Raw genomic sequence first — 21,538 nt, 5'->3', positions numbered from 1 at the left:
TCTTGGCCAATCCGGGGCCACTAGTAGAACTAGTCTCCTGTGGTGCTCTATCTTGCGGATGATCTTGCCCAGTAGTGGGCAAGGAGGGAAATCATACAGGAAGTCCTCCTCTGGCCAGGTCTGGACGAGGGTGTTGATTCCTTGGGAGTGCTGCTCTTGTCTTTGGCTGAAGAACCTAGGGACTCAGGCATTTATTTATTTTTTTATTATTTTTCTATACCGACCTTCATGGTTAAATACGATATCAGGTCGGTTTACATCGAACAAGGGGATAGTAACAGAGAATACATATTTAAATAAGTGGATAAACAGAAGAATCAAAGTTATATTCAACAGGGATGGTAAAAACTTGGAAGCTTAAGCAGCTGGAAAGAAAGGCCTAAGAAGGCATAAAGTTAAGTAAACATAAAAGCATAAAAACCAACACGGTAACATGGTTAGTGCTAGATTAAGTGGTTAGAAGAGACTTGTGCTTGTGGGAGTTAAAGGATGTCAAAGTCCATAGGTCTTGGGAAGTGTTAATCATCTATTGTGTGTCCGATGGATCTGGGAAGGCTTGTCGGAACAGCCAAGTCTTGAGTTTTTTCTTGAATGTAAGTAGGCAAGGTTCCAGCCTGAGGTCTGAAGGGATGTTGTTCCACATGGCTGGGCCTGCTATTGAGAAGGCTCGGTCTTTGGTCGAAATGAGGTGCGTGGCTTTGGTAGGAGGGGCTTGTAGAGTGCCTTTATGGATTTCTCTAATCGGTCTGATTGACGTATGAGGTTTGAGTGGGATTTCGAGATCAAGTTGCAGGTGATTATGGATGGATTTGTGTATTATAGAGAGTGATTTATGTAGAACTCTGTAGTTAACTGGTAACCAGTGTAGATAACGGAGGATGGGAGTAATATGTTCTCCTCGCTTGGTATTGGTCAGAGTTCTGGCTGCCGCGTTCTGTATCATCTGTAATGGCTTAATAGTTGAGTTGGGGAGGCCTGTGAGGAGAGCGCTGCAGTAATCTATTTTGGAAAATAGTAAGAAAATATTTTGGAAAATAGCATTGAGAGAGGTTGCCAGAAGATCCATGGTTGGGAGACCCCAGCGATTTACTATCAGTTGGAATGCTCTGTTCGACAGTGCCCAGTCCCCCAGGTCCAAGGCTTTCTCGGCTGAGGAAGTTGGCTGAGACATTATCTTTCCCTGCAACGTGGGAGGCAGAGATCCCTTGTAGATTTACTTCCACCCATGCCACGAGGGGGTCTATTTCCAGAGACACCTGCTGGCTTCTGGTTCCTCCCTGGCGGTTGATGTAGGAAACAGATGTAGCGTTGTCCAACAAAGAGGAACGGTGAAAGAGGGCAACCCTGTCTTGTACCTCTCCGAATTTGAAAAGGTGCCGAATAGCCATGATTTATCTTAATACATGCAGACGGCTCACTATAGAGCGCCTGTATCCAAACTGCAAAGGGGCCCCCCAGACCCATCTTCCATAAAACTGCAAATAAATAGGGCCAATAAACTCTGTCAAACGCTTTTTCAGCGTCTATAGTCATAAAGACTGCTGGCGCATTATTAGATTGAGCGATATGCATTAAATCTATTATCTTACGAATATTATCAGAGGTCGCCCTCTCCGGCATAAAGCTTGCTTGATCAGCATGGATAAGTGTCCCAATATACCCACTCAGTCGAAACGCTAGAATTTTGGCCAAGATTTTTAAATCGACGTTTATGAGAGAGATAGGTCTGTATGAGGCACAACTGGTAGGGTCCCTTCCCGGCTTAGGAATAAGTATAATCCCAGCCGTATTCTCATGTGGTAGTAGGATTGCCCCTTCCCTCAATTTATTAAACATGGCGACTAATGGGCCTCATATTAATTCTCTAAAGTTTTTGTAAAATAGAGGAGTAAATCCATCTAAGCCTGGTGACTTCCCAGATTTTAAGTCTTTAATTGCCCAATCAACCTCAAATAGTGAAATTGGTTTGTCTAATTGGCACTGGCACTCTCCCGCCAGCTCTGGTAAAGGGATAGATTCCAAAAACGTCGCAATCTCACCCTCTGACGGATTCTCCTCTGGCTGATATAACTCCTCATAATACTCTAGAAACCTAGCCCTAATCTCCGGTTGATGCAGTAAGAACATAAGAACATAAGAAAATGCCATACTGGGTCAGACCAAGGGTCCATCAAGCCCAGCATCCTGTTTCCAACAGTGGCCAATCCAGGCCGTAAGAACCTGGCAAGTACCCAAAAGCTAAGTCCATTCCATGTTACCACTGCTAATGGCAGTGGCTATTCTCTAAGTGAACCTAATAGCAGGTAATGGACTTCTCCTCCAAGAACTTATCCAATCCTTTTTTAAACACAGCTATACTAACTGCACTAATCACATACTCTGGCAACAAATTCCAGAGTTTAATTGTGCGTTGAATAAAAAAGAACCTTCTCCAATTAGTTTTAAATGTGCCCCATGCTAACTTCATGGAGTGCCCCCTAGTTTTTCTACTATCCGAAAGAGTAAATAACCGATTCACATCTACCCGTTCTAGACCTCTCATAATTTTAAACATCTCTATCATATCCCTCAGCCGTCTCTTCTCCAAGCTGAAAAGTCCTAACCTCTTTAGTCTTTCCTCATAGAGGAGCTGTTCCATTCCCCTTATCATTTTGGTAGCCCTTCTCTGTACCTTCTCCATCGCAATTATATCTTTTTTGAGATGCGGCGACCAGAATTGTACACAGTATTCAAGGTGCGGTCTCACCATGGAGCGATACAGAGGCATTATGACTTTTTCTGTTTTATTCACCATTCCCTTTCTAATAATTCCCAACATTCTGTTTGCTTTTTTGACTGCCGCAGCACACTGAACCGACGATTTCAATGTGTTATCCACTATGACGCCTAGATCTCTTTCTTGGGTTGTAGCACCTAATATGGAACCCAACATTGTGTAATTATAGCATGGGTTATTTTTCCCTATATGCATCACCTTGCACTTATCCACATTAAATTTCATCTGCCATTTTGATGCCCAATTTTCCAGTCTCACAAGGTCTTCCTGCAATTTATCACAATCTGCTTGTGATTTAACTACTCTGAACAGTTTTGTGGCATCTGCAAATTTGATTATCTCACTCGTCGTATTTCTTTCCAGATCATTTATAAATATATTGAAAAGTAAGGGTCCCAATACAGATCCCTGAGGCACTCCACTGTCCACTCCCTTCCACTGAGAAAATTGCCCATTTATTCCTACTCTCTGTTTCCTGTCTTTTAGCCAGTTTGCAATCCACGAAAGGACATCGCCACCTATCCCATGACTTTTTACTTTTCCTAGAAGCCTCTCATGAGGAACTTTGTCAAACGCCTTCTGAAAATCCAAGTATACTACATCTACCGGTTCACCTTTATCCACATGTTTATTAACTCCTTCAAAAAAGTGAAGCAGATTTGTGAGGCAAGACTTGCCCTGGTTAAAGCCATGCTGACTTTGTTCCATTAAACCATGTCTTTCTATATGTTCTGTGATTTTGATGTTTAGAACACTTTCCACTATTTTCCCTGGTACTGAAGTCAGGCTAACCGGTCTGTAGTTTCCCGGATCGCCCCTGGAGCCCTTTTTAAATATTGGGGTTACATTTACTATCCTCCAGTCTTCAGGTACAATGGATGATTTTAATGATAGGTTACAAATTTTTACTAATAGGTCTGAAATTTCATTTTTTAGTTCCTTCTTTCACCTCCCCTTTTAACCATGCAAATCGTTTTGCCTTCTTTCCACCTTTCTTAATGTGTGGAATACATCTAGACTGTGCTTCTAGAATGGTATTTTTTTTAACAATGACCACGCCTCTTGGACATTTTTTACTTTTGTAGCTGCTCCTTTCAGTTTATTTCTAACTATTTTTCTCATTTTATCAAAGTTTCCCTTTTGAAAGTTTAGCACGAGAGCCTTGGATTTGCACAGTTCCTCTTCCAATCATTAAATCAAATTTGATCATATTATGATCACTACTGCCAAGCGGCCCCACCACCGTTACCTCTCTCACCAAGTCCTGTGCTCCACTGAGAATTAGATCTAAAATTGCTCCCTCTCTCGTCTGTTCCTGAACCAATTGCTCCATAAAGCTATCATTTTTCCATCCAGAAACGTTCTCTCTCTAGCGTATCCCGATGATACATTTACCCAGTCAATATTGGGGTAATTGAAGTCTCCCATTATTACTGCACTACCAATTTGGTTAGCTTCCCTAATTTCTCTTACCATTTCACTGTCCGTCTCACCATCTTGACCGGGTGGACGGTAGTATACCCCTATCACTATAGTCTTCCCCGACACACAAGGGATTTCTACCCATAAAGATTCAATTTTGTATTTAGTCTCATGCAGGATGTTTATCCTGTTGGACTCTATGCCATCCCGGACATAAAGCGCCACACCTCCTCCCGGGTGCTCCTAATTTGTACCCCGGTATAGCACTGTCCCATTGGTTATACTCTTTCCACCATGTCTCTGAAATGCCAATTAAGTCTATGTCATCATTTACTGCTAAGCATTCTAATTCTCCCATCTCATTTCTTAGACTTCTGGCATTAGCATACAGACATTTCAAAGTTTGTTTTTTGTTTGTATTTTCATTCTGAGCTGTATTGTTTGTATTTTCATTCTGAGATGAACTATTCAACTTTTTTTTACTTAAGTATACACTGCTCCTAGCTTATTTCTAGCTTCTGGCTACTTTTTGTGGGTTCCCTGTTTAGTCTTAATACAATATATCAATTCTCTATTTCTTTGTATCTGTAGACGTCTAGCCAGGAGCTTGCTATGCTTGTCACCAAATTCATAATGTCGCTGCTTAAGCAAATCTAAGGAGAAAGCAATGTCCGCCGCATCTAGGGCCACAATCTCCTCCCGTTTTTTAGTTACTAGTCAAACTGGAAAAGCTCTTGTAGGAGCTGATCTTTCTTGGCCCATTTCTGTTTTTTATGGTAGGAGGCTATACTAAAGTAGTGGCCTCTAAGGACCACCTTCAAACCCTCCCATTGTGCAACTGGGGAAACCTCTTCATCCCCGTTCAGCATTAGATAGGTTTCAATTACTTCAGTAATACGATCCAAGTATTTTGGCTCATGCAATAGTGAATCATTAAGCCTCCAAAATTTCCTTCCAGTATCTGCTGGAGTCAGGTTCACCGTCCAACTGACCGGGGCATGGTCCGACCAAGTGATAGGCTCAATATCTACCCAGGCTGTAACTCCCACCAGGTCCTTAGTTATGAAAAAATAATCAATTCTGGTATAGGAGTTATGTGCATGGGAGTAAAAGTAGTAGTTTCGACTGTGGGGAAAAGAAAGCCTCCAAATATCCACCAGGTTGCTAGCCTGCATGAAATGTTTCATGGCCTTGCGCTCTCTCCACGACCCCTGAAACACTCTGAGCAGAAGTATCCAGGGAGGCGGAGATGGCAATATTAAAGTATCCCGCCACAATTATATGATATCCAGGGAAATTTTTGGTCTGGTGTAATACGTCTGCTAAGGTCTCCCTTTGCTCAGTTGGTCTGCAGTAAACATTCACCAACACCAACACCAGCTCCTGATTATGAATTATCACTTTAAGAAGGAGAAAGCGGCCCCCAGGGTCTGCATAGGACTGAGAGACTTGTACCAATAATCCTTGAGCAAAGAATATTCCCACCCCATTATATCTCCTTTGCTTGGTAGCCGGAGCATAATATTGAAGTGGGTATCGCTTTGAGACCATAACCCGTTCATGACAGCAACGAAGGTGAGCTTCCTGTAAAAACACTACTGCTGCAGAAAGTCTTGTGAGCTCCTTATACAAAAGCTGCCATTTAAACTGTGAGTTTAACCCTTTGACATTAAATGTAATGCATTTTACCTCACCCATTGTCATATATAACCCCTAGGCCTAGCCCAGCCCAAGCAAGAAATTAAAAAACACACCCTAGCTCTAACCGGTGCCACTGAGGCTCTCTCCCACCCCTTGGTCTTCCCTGCAATGTAAGTCCCCCAGATCCCTTAGATGTAGGCACCAAACAGGTAAATCTTATAATCACGCTTATCCCCCTCCCTTCCCCCCCAACCCTTGTGCCCTTTTCCAACTCCCCTCCCCCCACTCCTTCCTGCATCCCTCCCCCCTCCCCTTTTCACTCGATTCCAAACACTCACCATACCAGTGGTCCCCTGACCTTGGAGGATAGTCCTCCTCCCCCCCCCCCCAATAGCCTAGCTTAACTCCTACCCCAGCTGTAAATGCATTGTGGTCAGTTTAGAGACCCCATAATACTGTAACATTGAACATATAAAGGCTTAGAAAGCAGTCAATGCCAATAAAAAGTCAACGGTTCAGAAATCATAAGTGGTGGAGCATAAAACAGTCATTAATATTGCTTCCTGGGGCAGAACCCTGACTTGTCAGGATTCCACACCCAGGATTAATGAAGCAGTCCCAAGTCTCGTGGACATGTCAATCGATGCCTTGCACTCTGCCGACAAAGTAAGAGGACACCCTTCAAATTCCGCCCTTTGTCATTCAGACTCTGTTCGCCTTACGGTGGCGCTTCTCGTATGGCTTTGGGCTGACTCTCCGAATTTCGAGTAAGGCGGCGGCCGCCCTTACTCACACGGTGCCATTGCGGCTGGCTAGGAGCAATAGGTTTCGATTGTGTCTTGTCTGGCAAAGTAATCTCGCTGCCAGCCGCTTTCAGCAGGGGAACAGCTTCAGCCACTGACTTCACCAGCGATGTCACTCCTTTCACGATAAAAGTAAGGCCCCATGGAAAAACCCATCGATATCGTATACCTTCATTCCGGAGGGCCACAGTCAGGGGTTGTACTTCCCTACGTCGGCGAAGTGTAGCTGGAGCTAGATTAAAGATTTGTAGTTCGTGCCCCTCCCAGCTGAAGGGTGACAATCGACGGGCATTGCGCATAATATCTTCTTTGATTAAGTAGCTATGGAGACAAATGATAATGTCTTTAGGAGCATTATGGGGGGCCGCCCCCAAAGCTCGGTGAGCCCGTTCAATGACCACCTCTGTGCGTCTCGGCTTCTTCCCCCCTTCAAGGGCTGAGGATAGAAGGGCGGCACCTATTTTCCTAGATACATCCATAGCGTTTGAGTACTCAGGCTGCTCCGGTAAGCCCCTGATCCTGATGTTAGATCTTCTGGATCTATTCTCTAAATCTTCCAGTTTTAATTGGATCTCCTCATGCAGATTCCGTATTTCTTGAACATCTGTAGTAAGTATTGCCATCTTCACAACCTGCCCTTCAACAATCCCTTCAGTGTCCTCCACCCTACTACCCAGGATCCGCATATCCTGCCGGGTGGCTTCCAGATTGGTGTATACCTCTTCTCGGAGCGATTGGATATCAGATTTAATTTCTGCGAACCACCTATCAAAGTCTTGCTTTGTATGGGCGCTCGCCGCTCCACCATTACTCATCGAGACCTGTACGCCAGGGTCTGAATGGGCCTCCTTATTTGAGCCTGAAGGTTCTTTATCCAGAACAGCAAACCGGGATCCATTGGCTTCATATGAATAACAAGCGAGGTCCACCGGTTTTTTTTTTTACTTGCCATACCCTCTAAATATCTCTACTTCATCGACTGTGGTACTGGGAACAGCAGGTAGAAATGCTAGGCTACAACACCCGATAAAAACTGCTGGGGGCAAGGGGGGGGGGGCAATAGAACTAGATGGCCATGTTGATTAGCATCACTTTTCTCTCAATTTCTAATAATGTGCTGAGGTTTCCTGTGAAAATATTCAATGACTACTGATACAGTGCTAGAAGATTGCCTCGTGTCAGCTGCTGCTGTCTATATCGTATGACGTAAAGGTTCCGTTTGATAAGCAGCAGCCTGCGGACAGCAGTGTATCGTTTGCTGCAGAGGATCTCAACGCAGAGTCAGCTATTGATATGTCACAATATAGACCATGCTCTTTAACCTGCGTGGCGGGAATAGGCTACCAGACTCAACCGGCTATCCGTATTGCGGTGCGGGGCTTCAGTGCTTTGGGTAGTGAATGATAAACACCAGTTGTGAACCTACTATGGTCAAGGAAGCAGTGGATCAACCAAATGTCCCCTCCACCAGCGCTGTATTCCTGCAATGTAGATCAATGGCAAAATAGCAGTAAATAGGCTAGTTATGTTTCTAAAATGGCTGCCCTACAGTGATCCGATGCACGCTGTCCCTCTTCCTTGGCGTCTGTTCAGCTCCATGATCCGCACCACTGTCGAACCACGGTCAGCCACCCTCCTCTCCTGAGCAAAACTGACCCAATATCCCGATTTACAAGATTAGAGGTCCGGAGGGTAGAAAACATACATTTATGCAGAGACAGGGTGAATTGTAGGGCTGCAAAGTTTTCCCGCAGCTCCAGTAACAAGGGAGAAGAGAAGGAAACCAGGAGTCTCTGCTGCTAGCAGCCTGCTCAGCCCACAGTATTCAGCTCCTCCGAGCTTTTAGGTTAAGGTTCCCAAATTTTCAATTTCACTGATAAATATTTATTTATTTATAAAGTTGACTGAAAGCAGTATGCCGTTTCACAAGGTCAGATAGCCCTGCTGATCTGCGATGAGAGATGGGGCTAAAATTTCACGTTAAAAAAAAGGCAGGCGGTGAAGACAGTATAGTAGAAGCCTCGCTTACCGGCGCAACACCCAACCTGCGATTGCTGTTCTCGATGCTTTCCCGGACTGTCTTTCAAAATATAGGCACGGCTGTTTTTCACGGCTCCCTTCGTAGGTAGGGTGTTTGCAGCGGCCGTTCGGTGGGGGAAGGAGATAGGCGCTAAGCGGCCTGTTGATCTCTGGGCTCTCGACTCAGTATTAGTAACGGATTTGCGTTGCCCTTTGGGGCAGTTTCTCTGCTCTACAGTATCGGTTTCAGTTCACTGCTTACAGCAAACAAACCGCCCTTCCGCTGTGACGAGCCTGCTTCGGCAGCACCAACGTCTCACTTGCAGTCTCCTCACTCGCACCAAGATGGCGGACAGGAGCTTAAGTATGGAAAGAATTCCCCGTCTCACAGTGCTTTCTTTTCGATGCGGTCTGACCTTTTTTGCATGTAGATATGCTCCACTCCTCGTGCCCTGTTTGCTGCTGCACTTAAAAGCCGCTTTTGTTTTTATTTTTCACGATAGATTCAGTGTACCAATTATAATTGCTGAGGAGCCTCAGTCTCGAGCAGCCATCTCCCAGCACGGTGAACAGCGCCCCCCCTGCAGTCGTTTCTTGATTCTGCTGGTTACCTGTCAGCTTTCTTTTGAAGACTTCGCCCTGATCAGAAGTCGTCCAAGTAAGGGTGTACTAAGATCTCTTCCTTCTTCAGTGTTGCCGCCACAACCACCATAATTTTGGAGAATGTTCTAGGGGCGGTTGCTAGTCCGAAGGGTAGTGCTCAGAACTGGTAATGGTGTCCCAGTACTGCAAAGCATAGAAACTGCTGGTGATCTTGGACTGGGATGTGAAGGTAGGCTTCGGAGAAGTCTAGGGAGGCTAGGAACTCTCCTGGTTGTACTGTCATTATCACGGAGCGTCTCCAGGCAGAAGTGTAATTTCCAGGGTTGATGTTCTTGAGGTCCAAGATGGGTTGGAATGATCCTACTTTCGTGGGGATGATAAAATAAATGGAATAACATCCTGTATTTTGTTGGGGCGTAGGGGCTGGAGTTATTGCTTTCAGACTGAGTAGTCTTGTCAGAGTGGCTTCCATCGCCAGGCTCTTGGTGTGGGAGTGGCAGGGTGATATCATAAATTTGTCTCGAGGGATGCTGCAGAATTCCAGAGAGTAACCTTCTTGAATGATTTTTAGTACCCATTTGTCCGACATGATCTCGACCCATTGTTAGTAGAAGAGGGAAAGTAGACCCCCTATTTCTTTTGGATGGGTCGGCCCATTCTCATTGGGAAGCAAGGCTGAAGCCTGCCCCCTGGCCTGTTCCTCTCTTGGTCTGTCTGTTCTGAAAGGGCTGGGACCTTCCGGAGAGCCGAGGTGCCTGAAACTGTGAGTTCCTGTAAGGTCAAAAGCGTTGAGAGCCTTTGACCCTGGTTCTTCTGGGGGAGGAGCGCTGGGATCTTTTACCCCTGTCCTCTGGTAGCTGAGGCACTGGGAATTTGCCCCTCTTGCTGGCTACCTTCTCTTCCGAATAAGAGATCCTTTAAAGGGCATTCTTGTGAGATTTGCTTTAGACGTCGCATCAGCAGACCAATTCTGCAACCATAAATGTCTTCTGGCCGCCACTACTGAGGCTACTCCTCTGGCTGAGGTACGCACCAGATCTGAGCTTGCGTCCATCAGGAAGGCTGCTGCAGGTTCAATCGTTTCACCGGTATACGTATTGGAGTTATTTGCCTCTCTCGAGAGGAGCAAGTAGGAACGCACCACCAGTGCGCAGCAGGAAGCAATCTGCATCGTCATTGCTGTTGCGAAGGCCTGCTTAAGGATGGATTCTAATCGCCTAACCTGAGTATCCTTCAATGCAGCCCCTCCCTCAACGGGAATAGTTGTTCTCGGAGACGGCACAGACTATGGCGTCCACTTTTGGGAAACGCAGGCATTATTTGGTCGCTGGTTCCAGAGAGTACAAAGGCTTCTAAGGCCTAACCTTCTTTAAAGCTGGCCTCTGGGGCATCCCACTCCAGGTCAATTAGTTCCTGGATGGCTTCCATCATTGGGAAGTAGCACAAGGCCTTACGAACTGACGCCAAGATGGGGTTCCTCTTTGGTTCCGCCATAGGGTCCGTGCCTGGGATCCCCAGAGTCTGGGAAGGGCTGGTAATTCATCCCTGTGGAAGAAGCGAAGCATGATTTTGTATAGTTCCAGGCCTGGAGGGATTTCTCCTTCTTCCAGCGAGCCATTATCATCTGAGTTATCTGGGTCCCCCATCCAGGAAATTCTTGCTTAGGCGAGGCATGTCTCGAGGCATCCGAGCAGGGCCGGTAGGATCTTGTGCTTCTGGCAGGGGTTGAACCTAGATCACAGCCAGGGCTGATTGTTCCTGAACGAAGGCTTACAGCCCCTGGAAACATTCTAGCAAGGAGAAAGTCCCTGGGTCCATGTTAACCCCAGGGGGAGTCTGAGTAGGGGCCCCTGAGATGCCCTCTTGTGGAGATGCCATTTCGAAGTTGCATACATCTGGGGGGCTATCGTATGTAGTAGTTCCAGACCCATCCTCAGACAGTGAGGGTCCAGGCTTTGGTCCCCCTGGGCTTCTTTGCAATGATGACAGAGACAGGACTCCAGTTCAGGCTGTGCAGCTCTGATGTGTCAGGCTGTGCAAAGAGTGCCTTCTGGGCTTCTTGGACTCCAGTGGCATTGCCTCTATGTCTAGGCACACAGGTAATGTGCTTCAACATGCGCGCAGTTATTCGCATGAGCATAATGTGCGTGTTTGGATAAGTTCTTGTAGGAGAAGTCCATTAACAGCTATTAATCAAGTTTAGTTAGGGAATAGCCACTGCTATTAATTGCATCAGTAGCATGGGATCTTCTTAGTGTTTGGGTAATTGCCAGGTTCTTGTGGCCTGGTTTGGCCTCTGTTGGAAACAGGATGCTGGGCTTGATGGACCCTTGGCCTGACCCAGCATGGCAATTTCTTATGTTCTTATGTAGTTTTGAACGTGGATGTGCGTACAGTTATGCGCGCATCTAACTTGAAGGTGCACAAGTTGGGCACACTAACCGTCCGGTCTGCCCCGTGCGTACTGCTGGTCGAGGGGAAGATGGCACCCCTCGAGGGTCTCCATGTGTCTGGACCACCTGAACTGGACCGGGGCCTACCCCAACCAAGGCTGCTCAACCCGATCGGTGCTCCCTTTTACCTTGCCAGGTGAAATTAGAAATCGGTACGGGACTCCGAGCCCCGGAGATTTAAATTTAATGTTCTCAGCCTACCTGGTCTCAGCCCCTACCAATCGCGTATCGGAACGGTCTCCAGCTGTGGGGGTAGAGGGCTTTACCTTCACCACCATGCTCGGATGTGCACCCGCTGCCTTTCAGCCGCTCTAGGGCTAAGTCCACACTCTGGTTACCGGCTACCGGACCAAGGCATGCCTGAGGGATATCAAAAATCTCCTCAGGAATTCTCAACTGGGGGAGGACCCTTAGGTATCTCCACAGGAGAGAGTGGGGCTCGATCTTCTTTAAGGTAAAATTTTGTCTTCTTGCTGTAAATTTTCTAACTGTGCTACAGTGTGGGATAGCATCATCTGCTAGGAGACAGATACTGGGGAGCTGAGGTCACTGCAGGGGTATATCTAGGGTGACATCAGCTTTGAAATCTGACTCAGTCTCCCATCTGCTAGCAGAAGAGCACATAACCCACTGGTCCTGAGTCCATCTGGCTACACACTAGGAAATAGATTATTTGTAATGCTCCAGCCAGGAAGACTCTTACCAATTGAGTCAAGGATTCTTTGATCCTTCCAAGGAGGGGTACTGAAATATATTTTTCTTTTTTGGCTTTTCTCATCGCTGATTCAATGCGGTAATTGGACTTTATTATGTCCAAGGCATTTTTCGAATTTCTATACTTGATATCCACATTCTTTGCCATAGGCGCAGTGGAGGTAGAGTGCTTGCCATGTCTTTGATATACATCGTTTTGGCAGTTGTAAACATAGTAAGATTCCTTGCAAGTCAATAACATTTTCTTCATCCTCCTGAAGATTGAAGGGTATTCTGATATTTTTTGTACAAGTGATAGATAGGTGGTACCCTCTGGTAATGTAGATGCTCTGTTTCTGGTGATGAGTCTTAAAGGAGAAGTTTGGCAATTAATCGGAATCCTGCAAAATTTACAAAAATGAAAGTGAATAGGATAGTTATTCTCCTTCTGAAGATATTTCAATGGTTTCTTCTCTTGGTTTATCTTCAGGTCTTACAAGACAAGACTGTGAAAGTTTAGATTTTAAATAAATAAATAGCTCTTAATTCTTCTCTTAAAACCTAAAATGAGTCTTTGGAATGCTGATTCAGTGTTTGGCAATTCCTTCACATTTTTAATTAATTTGGGCCACAGCTTTTGCATGATTGTATGACAATCTAAAATTCGGGGAAAGGTAAACTTTGGCTCCTTTTACCTGATGAAAAGTAGCTCTGGCTGTAACAATGGAGGTGATGACATGGCTCTTAATGAGGTAGATGAATCTGTAGTATGCTCGATCTTTTTTGGTTTTTTTTTCCAAACTTAATATTTCTGTGCCATTTCTTTTCAATTCTGGCTTCTTGGCACTGCCCACACCAATGAACTTGTGCACCTTAGCATTGGTGAGTGTGCACCAATAACGGTCTATTTCCTCAGCACCATTGTCAGCATTTTTTATGGTGATGGACATGTGCTGTTATTCATACTGTGCTGATTTTTCATAGTGCTTCGATGCAGGGAATCCTGCCAAGTACTCCTTTGGCATAGATGTACAGGAAAATTAGTTCTTACCTGTTAATTTTCATTCCTGTAGTACCACGGATCAGTCCAGACTGTGGGTTGAGTCTCCTTTCCAGCAGGTGGAGACAGACCAAAACTGAAACGGTATCCTATATGATGACAGAGCCTACCCTGCAGCCCTTCAGTATAATCATTGTCAAAGCAGGAAACAACAAAACAAGAGTAGGATCAAGCAAATAACCAAAAAGCTCAATTGAGCAACTCCATAACAACTGAAAAAAACATGGTATAACTAAGTGCTCTTGCATATACTTGGTTCTCGAACAACCAAGGCTTCCGGTGTAATCGTCCAGTGTTCTGTAGAAAATGAAGTATCGAGTTCTGTGAATCTGCAATAACAAGCTTCGAGTGGTCAGTAAGAAAAAGACAAACAAGGAAGGGCGTCTGGACTGATCCGTGGTACTACAGGAACGAAAATTAACAGGTAAGAACTAATTTTCCTTTCCCTGTAAGTACCCGGATCAGTCCAGACCGTGGGATGTACCAAAGATTCCCTGTCCCGGGTGGGACCGAGACAGTCCCATTCGAAGCACTTGCCGCCCAAAGGAACCAAAAACCGGTGCTTGCACATCCAGACGGTAGTGGTGAGCAAACGTATGCAGGGACGTCCATGTGGCGGCCCTGCAAATCTCTTGCGGAGAAACCAATTGGCTCTCCACCCAGGCAGTAGTTTGAGAACGCAACGAATGAGCCTTTAGGCCCTCCGGAACCACCCGACCTTGGCAAAGATAGGCCAAGGAAGTCACCTCCTTCAACCACTGCGCAATAGTAGTCTTAGAAGCCAGTTTGCCCTGATTGGGACCACTCCAGAGGACAAAAAAGATGATCCGAGACCCAAAAGTCATTGGTGACCTGGAGATACTGGCATAGAACTCGTTTGACATCAAGTCTACGAAGATCGCCTCCAGCGGTACCCGCAATCTCCTCTGGGGAGAACACTGGAAGCTCCACCGACTGGTTGACATGGAAGGAGGAGACAACCTTCGGCAAGAAAGAAGGCACCGTCTTGAGAGAAACACCTGAATCGGAGAAACGCAAAAAAGGTTCCCGACAGAACAATGCTTGGATCTCGGAAACCCACCGAGTGGAGGAGATAGAAACAAGAAAAACTGTCTTGAGCGTGAAGTCCTTTACTGTAGCCTGACAGAGAGGTTCGAATGGGGCAGCACAGAGAGCCCGGAGGACAAGATTAAGACTCCACGACGGGCAAGTAGTGCTAGTGGGCAGACGCAGGTGCTTGACTCCCTTCAGGAACCTAACCACGTCCAGGTGGTCCGCTAGGAGGTGACCCTCAACCCGTCTGAGGAAAGAGCCAAGAGCACAAACTTGCACGCGCAGGGAAAAAAGAAAGGCCCTTCTGTAGAAAAGAGAGAACCAACGAGACCGGGGCAGAGCATGCTGAGACACCCGACTCCGCACAGACAGACTCAAAGACCTTCCAAACGCACACGTAAGCTAGAGAAGTTGACTGCTTCCGAGCTCGCAGCAAAGTGGAGATAACTTCCTCCTTATAGCCCTTATGCCGTTCAAAAGCCAGGCCGCTAGACAAAAGTGATAGGCCTGGTCGAAAAATATGGGCCCCTGCCGAAGCAGACAAGGAAGATGGCCTAGGCAGAGAGGGCCGCCCGTCGCCAGGTTGATGAAATCCGCTAACCATGGTCTGTGAGGCCATTTGGGAGCTACGAGAACCACTGGCCCTCAGTGTAGTTCTATTCTTCGGAGAACTTTTCCCACCAGAGGCCACGGAGGGAACACATACAGAAGGACGTCTGCGGACCAAGGGAGAGCCAGAGCATCCACTCCTTCCGAGCCGTGCTCTCTCCAACGGCTGAAGAACCGATTGGCCTTGGCATTGCCCAAGGTCTCCATGAGGTCCAGGTGAGGGGGACCCCACCTGCCGACGATCAGATCCATAGCTTCTTCCAAGAGTTCCCACTCTCCCGGATCGAGAGACTGAAGACTGAGGTAATCGGCCTGAACATTCTCCTTGCCCACTATGTGGGAAGCCGCCAAGCAATCCAGATGCCGTTCTGCCCAGTTGAAGAGATGGCTGGCTTCTAGGGCCACCAGGCGACTGCGAGTGCCTCCCTGGCGGTTGATGTAGGCCACGGTGGTAGAATTGTCGGAAAGAACCCTCACTGCTTTGCTGCGTATCAGGGGCAGAAACTCCTGCAGAGCCAGACGCAGTGCCCGGGCCTCCAACTGATTGATGTGCTAACGAGCTTGAACCGGCGATCAGATCCCCTGTGCGGACTGGGACTGGCAGATTGTGCCCCAGCCCGAGAGACTGGCGTCCGTGGTTACTATCGTCCACTGAGCAGATTGGAGAGGCATTCCCCAGAGAAGATGAGGAAGCGAAAGCCACCACGGCAAGGCGGCGACAGTAGAGGCCGAAAGCAGGAGAACTACTTGGAAGTGTTCCGACACCAGCTGCCAATGCAATAGCAAAGCTCTCTGTAATGGTCGCATATGAGCAAAAGCCCAGGGGACAAGGTCGATGGTGGAAGCCATTGAGCCCAAGACCTGAAGGTAGTCCCAGGCCGTCGGAAGAGGAAGCGAGAGCAGATTCCGAACCTGGTCGATCAACTTGAGAGCCCGCACACGAGGGAGGAACACCTTGCCTATCAGAGTATCGAAGTGGGCTCCCAGGAACTCCAACACCTGGGAAGGCTGTAGGATGCTTTTGGGAAAATTCACTATCCAGCCAAGAGATGCGAGGAGAGCTAGAACCCGATCCACCGCCTATCTGCAGAGAGTCTCCGACTTGGTCCTTACGAGCCAGTCGTCCAGATAGAGGTGGACTAATACTCCTTCACGGCAGAGAGCCACCGTCACCACCACCATGACCTTGGTGAAGGCGCATGGTGTGGTAGCGAGGCCGAAAGGCAGCACCCGAAACTGGAAATCCCAGATGAGGATGTGGAAGCGAAGATACTTCTGGTAGTCGCAGTGAATTGGAATATGGAAGTATGCCTCTGTCAAATCGAGCGAGGCAAGGAACTCTCCGTGGTGAACCACCGCGATGACCGCTGTCAAGGTTTCCATGCGAAAATGTGGGATCTTGATGTCTAAGATCAGCCGAAAAGCCCCATCCTTCTTGGAACCACGAAGTAAATAGAATACTGGCCTGCGCTGAGCTCCTCCTTCGGAACCGGGACAACTGCCCAGTAGCCTGGCGCAGGTTTGCTCCACCACCTTCCGCTTGAGACGACCGCATGGGGAGAATACAAAGAGATCCGGTAGGTCGCGAACAAATTCTAAGACTTAACCGTCTCGGATAATGTCGAGGACCCACTGGTCCGACGTAATTTTGACCCATTCCTCGAAGAACATAGAGAGACGACCGCCCAGAAAAGGGACCGAGGAATGGGTCGACCAAACTTCATTGTGAGGCGGGCTTTGGGGTGGCACGCTGAGACTGGGTCTTGGGGGAAGGAGAAATGCCCACGAAAAGGCCGAGACCAAGATTGAGACCGGGAAGAATAACCCCTAGAGGAGCCACCTCGCCCGTGGGGTGTATACCTCCTCTGTCCCCGGAAGCGAGGACGGGAGGGTGTAAAGGAGCGTGATTGTTTCGGACGGTCCTCCGGTAGCTTATAAACCTTGTTTTCCCCCAAGGAGTCAATAAGCTTCTCAAGGTCCTCTCCAAAAAGCAACTTACCTTTGAAAAGGCAACGTGCCCAGCCGTGCCTTGGAGGACGGGTCTGCCGACCAATTGCGCAGCCAGAGGAGCCGTCTAGCGGAGACCGCCAAGACCATCGCCTTCGCCTGGACGCGGAGGAGGTTGTAGAGAGCATCAGCCCCATATACGATGACACCTTCCAGACGTTCAGCCTGCTCCGCCTCTGCAGACGGGAGGTCCTGGGTGCCGAGTAATTGTTGAACCCACCTAAGACCTACCTGCTGCATGAGACTGCTGCAGATAGTTGCCCGGACCCCCAGGGCCAGGACTTCAAAGATACATTTCAGATGGGCCTCGAGCTTGCGGTCCTGTCCGTCCTTCAGAGCCGTGGAGCCCACCACAGGGATAGTGGTGTGCTTGGTGACCGCAGAGACCGAGGAGTCCACGGTGGGGATCTTCAGCATGTCCAAGCATTTCTCCGGGAGGGGGTAGAGCTTATCCATAGCCCGCCCCACCCGGAGGCCCGCTTCGGGAGCCTCCCATTCCCGCAGGAGCAGCAACTTGTGCTTAGGGTGAAAACGAAAGGCGCTTGCCGGAGCCCTGAGTCCCAGGTCCATATCCTTGGGCAAGGAGGCCGTAAGGGTATCCCGCAGGGGGCCCCTCCAGCCCCAGTTCCTGGAGGACAAAGGGGATGAGGGGCTCCAACTCCTCCCTCTGAAACATGCGGAGAACCCTAGGATCATCCCCCTCCAGGGGTGGGAGTGCGCTCAGTAAACCTGATGTGGGATCCGGATCCACCGAAGGGTCAGGGATAGGGGCCATCCCCGGGACCACCCGCACCCTGACAGACTCTGGATGTTCCTTGACAGGAGAAACAGGTAAGGGCGCAGAATTTTTGCTGGTGGGGGGAACCTGGGGAAGGGTCCTCCTCCTGCAAGCTAGCCAAATATGATTTATGCAGGAGAACAAAATCTGAAGAAAAACGAGCTTTGGATTTCCGAGGGGGGAGGAGGGGGGGTCAGGGACCACATCCTGAGGGACCTCGGGGCTCAAATTGGGGGGGGGGGGGGGGGGGGGGGGGGAAATCATGAAATTCTGGCTCCCCAGCCCCAGGTAGCTCCGAATCGGGAGCTGCCGAAATCCCCAAAATGGCCACCGTTCCCAGGGTTTGCCGACCCAGGAACGGCCTGGCCATGCGCTGGGGATTCCGTCCACGGGCTAAATTTGCTTGCCCTGCCAAGGAGGGGCCTTCCTCACCCTCGCACGATACTCACAACGAAGGCTCCCCACACGCTGCATCCTCAGCAAAGAGGAGCCGTGCGCTGAAGGAAAAAAAGTTAAAAAATAGAATGATTGGCAGCCCTGCCGGCAGGAGTGGAGGCAGGGGAGTGAAGCCTGCACACTCCTCTATGTCTGGCTGCCGGAGAAAGAGAGTGAGGTTAAAGTTTGGGTTTTTTTTTATGAGCTTTGCTCAGTTTGTCTCTCTATGGCAGCCGGGGGGGGGACGGGGGGACGAGACGAACGACTGAACCACCAGCCTCAGTCCCCACACCTGGAAGCACTCATGGACTCAGGCTATGCCCAGCACAAGGGGCAAAGACACCCCCCCCCCCCCCCCCCCCCCGAGTCCAGCAACAGCCAGGAGACGGGACCTTCTCCTGCACAGCACTGAAAACAATTAATACATTTTTTTTCAAAAGAATCCTACCAGAATCCCTAAGGAATAAGTACTCGCTTGATCCAATAAGAAGAGAAGAAAAAAAAAGGAAGGCTGACTAGCCTAAATCAGGAGACCGCAGGGTGAGCTGATCCACCTGCTGGAGACAGACAAATACTGAAGGGCTGCAGGGTAGGCTCTGTCCTCATATAGGACACCCTTTCAGTTTTGGTCTGTCTCCACCTGCTGGAAAGGAGGCTCAACCCACGGTCTGGACAGATCAAGGTACATACAGGGAACTTAAGTCGAGGTATCCAAAAATGGGGGATCATTCCCTCTTTCTATACCTGGACCTTTTATGTTCTAAAGAGCCTTTTAAGCTCGTGTTTGAGGTTGCTATATACTAACACCGTAGTGGACATTCTGCCATATGGACTGAAAACTGAGCTATCATGATCTGGGCCCTAAATGCCTATGGCACCAATTGTGTTGGTCTGCTGAAGCCATCTTATGGTGGCATTTACAACCAGATTTAAACAGGCTTTTGCCCTTTTTCTCCAAGAAAGTTTGAAGGGACTCAATGAAGTTTCTGGGCTAGGAGAGAATGGATGTCAACTCAGCATTGTTGGGTGTCACCCATCTTGTGTGGCTTGTTTCTTATGCTTGTCCATGGAGAAAGAAAATTCTTATTTCCAGCTATTATCAGTTCTGTGCACTTCACTTTTTATGCAAGTGTGCAGTATGAAACCAACTTTATACATAGGGGTGAGCTGACAACAGGGAAACTCCACATACACCGCCCCCCCCCCCCCTCCCGATGGAAAATCACCCCCAGAAACAGACACAGAGAAGTGACAACTACCAATCTGTTTCATGTTTTAGTATTTTATTATCATTAAATAAAAATTCCAGAACAAAATACCCAGGTCTGAAAGGTATAGTTTAAAACATCACAGAATCTTTAAAAATAAAATTAAACCAAAAAAATGTTCAGGTTAAAAATGGAGGCCTCAGCTCAGCTCCGTGGGGGTGCCCATCCCAGCTTCTCCCCCTTGAACGGTCTGAGGCTCCGAGCTCTTTGGGAATCTGAGAATGTGGCCCCGCGGTGCCTCACTCAGTAAATCACCTCGTACACAGTCGCCTTCTTATCGCCTGAGCCGGTCACTATGAACTGGTCATCAGTCGAGACGTCGCAGCTCAATACTGAGGAAGATTCCTTTGACTGGAGGGAAAGAGAGGGGGATATGAGAAGTTACCCGTGTGGCCCTCCCATGCTTAGTGTAGATGGTTGGGGAAACATTTTAAGAATCTCTTTGGATGGGCTTCTCTTCATTGTTTGCTGGGGTAAAAGGGTGCACCTGTCTCAGGCTGGACACATTAAAGGCTACAGAAGGTGCATGCAGCCAACAGTAAGGTGTACAGAGCTCCCCCAAACCACACCATCTGAAAGAAGTATCCTGGGGTTCTATCTGTAACATACCTCTTTTTCCTTAGATATTCCTTACCTGTGGCCCTTACCCAGACCGGCTCCACAGTGAACCCTTGCTTGGGATTTTTATCTGCTCCATAGAAGCTCTTACCTGGACTATACCAGCTATACTGGTTCTATCACATAGCATATGGGGGGCAGACTTAAAGATCTAAATACATATACCCTGAAGAAAAAGAGGTAAAGGGAATATTTGACAGAGACATTCAGGGTTGATTTTAAAAGAATTTACTCGCATAAAACATGGTGATTTTACGTATGTACATTGTCTTCTGAAAATCAAGCTGGGGCCACTGTGAAAAGTACACATGAAATACAATTTTACCCAAATAGGAAGAGGTGTCCCAAGGGCAGGACTGAGGTAGGGAAAGGATTTATATGCATACTTTTGAATTTTAAATGTATGTAAATCTACATGCACAAAGTTATACATGCTCGGGAACAGCTGTTTACTTCATGTTTTTAAGCTGGCGTGTATGCTAGGGAAACCTGCAGATTTTCAAAGTGAACTCTGCTTTGAAAATTTGGGCTTAAAAGTCTGCAGGTTATTAAAAAGTTACCCTCTCCTAAATCTCCAAGATTAAATACAGAGGAGGCAGGTCTCTTTCAACAGAAAGGAGGCTCTAGAACCAGAGGTCATGGGATGAAGAGGAAAGGAAGTAGAATCATGCATTACCCAAGGAAATATTTCTTCATGGAGAGGATGGAGAAGGTAGAGAGAAGGGCAACCAAAATGATAAGGGGAATGGAACAGCTCCCCTATGAGGAAAGACCAAAGAGGTTAGGACTTTTCAGCTTGGAGAAGAGATGGCTGAGGGGGGGATATGATAGAGGTGTTTAAAATCATGAGAGGTCTAGAACAGGTAGATGTGAATCGGTTATTTACTCTTTCAGATAATAGAAAGACTAGGGGGCACTCCATGAAGTTAGCATGTGGCACATTTAAAACTAATCGGAGAAAGTTCTTTTTTACTCAACGCACAATTAAACTCTGGAATTTGTTGCCAGAGGATGTGGTTAGTGCAGTTAATATAGCTGTGTTTAAAAAAGGATTGGATAAGTTCTTGGAGGAGAAGTCCATTACACCTGCTATTAAGCTGACTTACAAAATGGCCACTGCTATTACTAGCAACAGTAACATGGAATAGTTTTTGGGTACTTGCCAGGTTCTTATGGCCTGGATTGGCCACTGTTGGAAACAGGATGCCGGGCTTGATGGACCCTTGGTCTGACCCAGTATGGCATGTTCTTATGGCAGACACTGGAATAGGATCCCAGTAGAGGCGGTGAAAATGGAAAC

General features: G+C 47.6%; 1 protein-coding gene across 2 annotated transcripts in view; it reads right to left on the bottom strand.

The window, feature by feature from the left end:
• Positions 1-19,614: 19,614 nt before the first annotated feature.
• Positions 19,615-21,538, bottom strand: part of LOC115097685 (transducin-like enhancer protein 1) — an 82,758-nt gene continuing 80,834 nt past the window's right edge. For both annotated transcript variants that reach the window (XM_029613632.1, XM_029613633.1), the window contains one exon: positions 19,615-19,971. In XM_029613632.1, coding sequence (XP_029469492.1) covers positions 19,864-19,971 — 108 coding nt within the window. In that variant the 3' untranslated portion in view covers positions 19,615-19,863. The remainder of the gene's footprint in view (positions 19,972-21,538) is intronic.

The sequence above is a fragment of the Rhinatrema bivittatum genome, chromosome 8 (genome assembly GCF_901001135.1).
Source record: "Rhinatrema bivittatum chromosome 8, aRhiBiv1.1, whole genome shotgun sequence".
Classification (NCBI taxonomy): domain Eukaryota; kingdom Metazoa; phylum Chordata; class Amphibia; order Gymnophiona; family Rhinatrematidae; genus Rhinatrema; species Rhinatrema bivittatum.
Note: the sequence above shows the minus strand (reverse complement) of the source record. Positions and strands in the feature narration are given on the sequence as shown.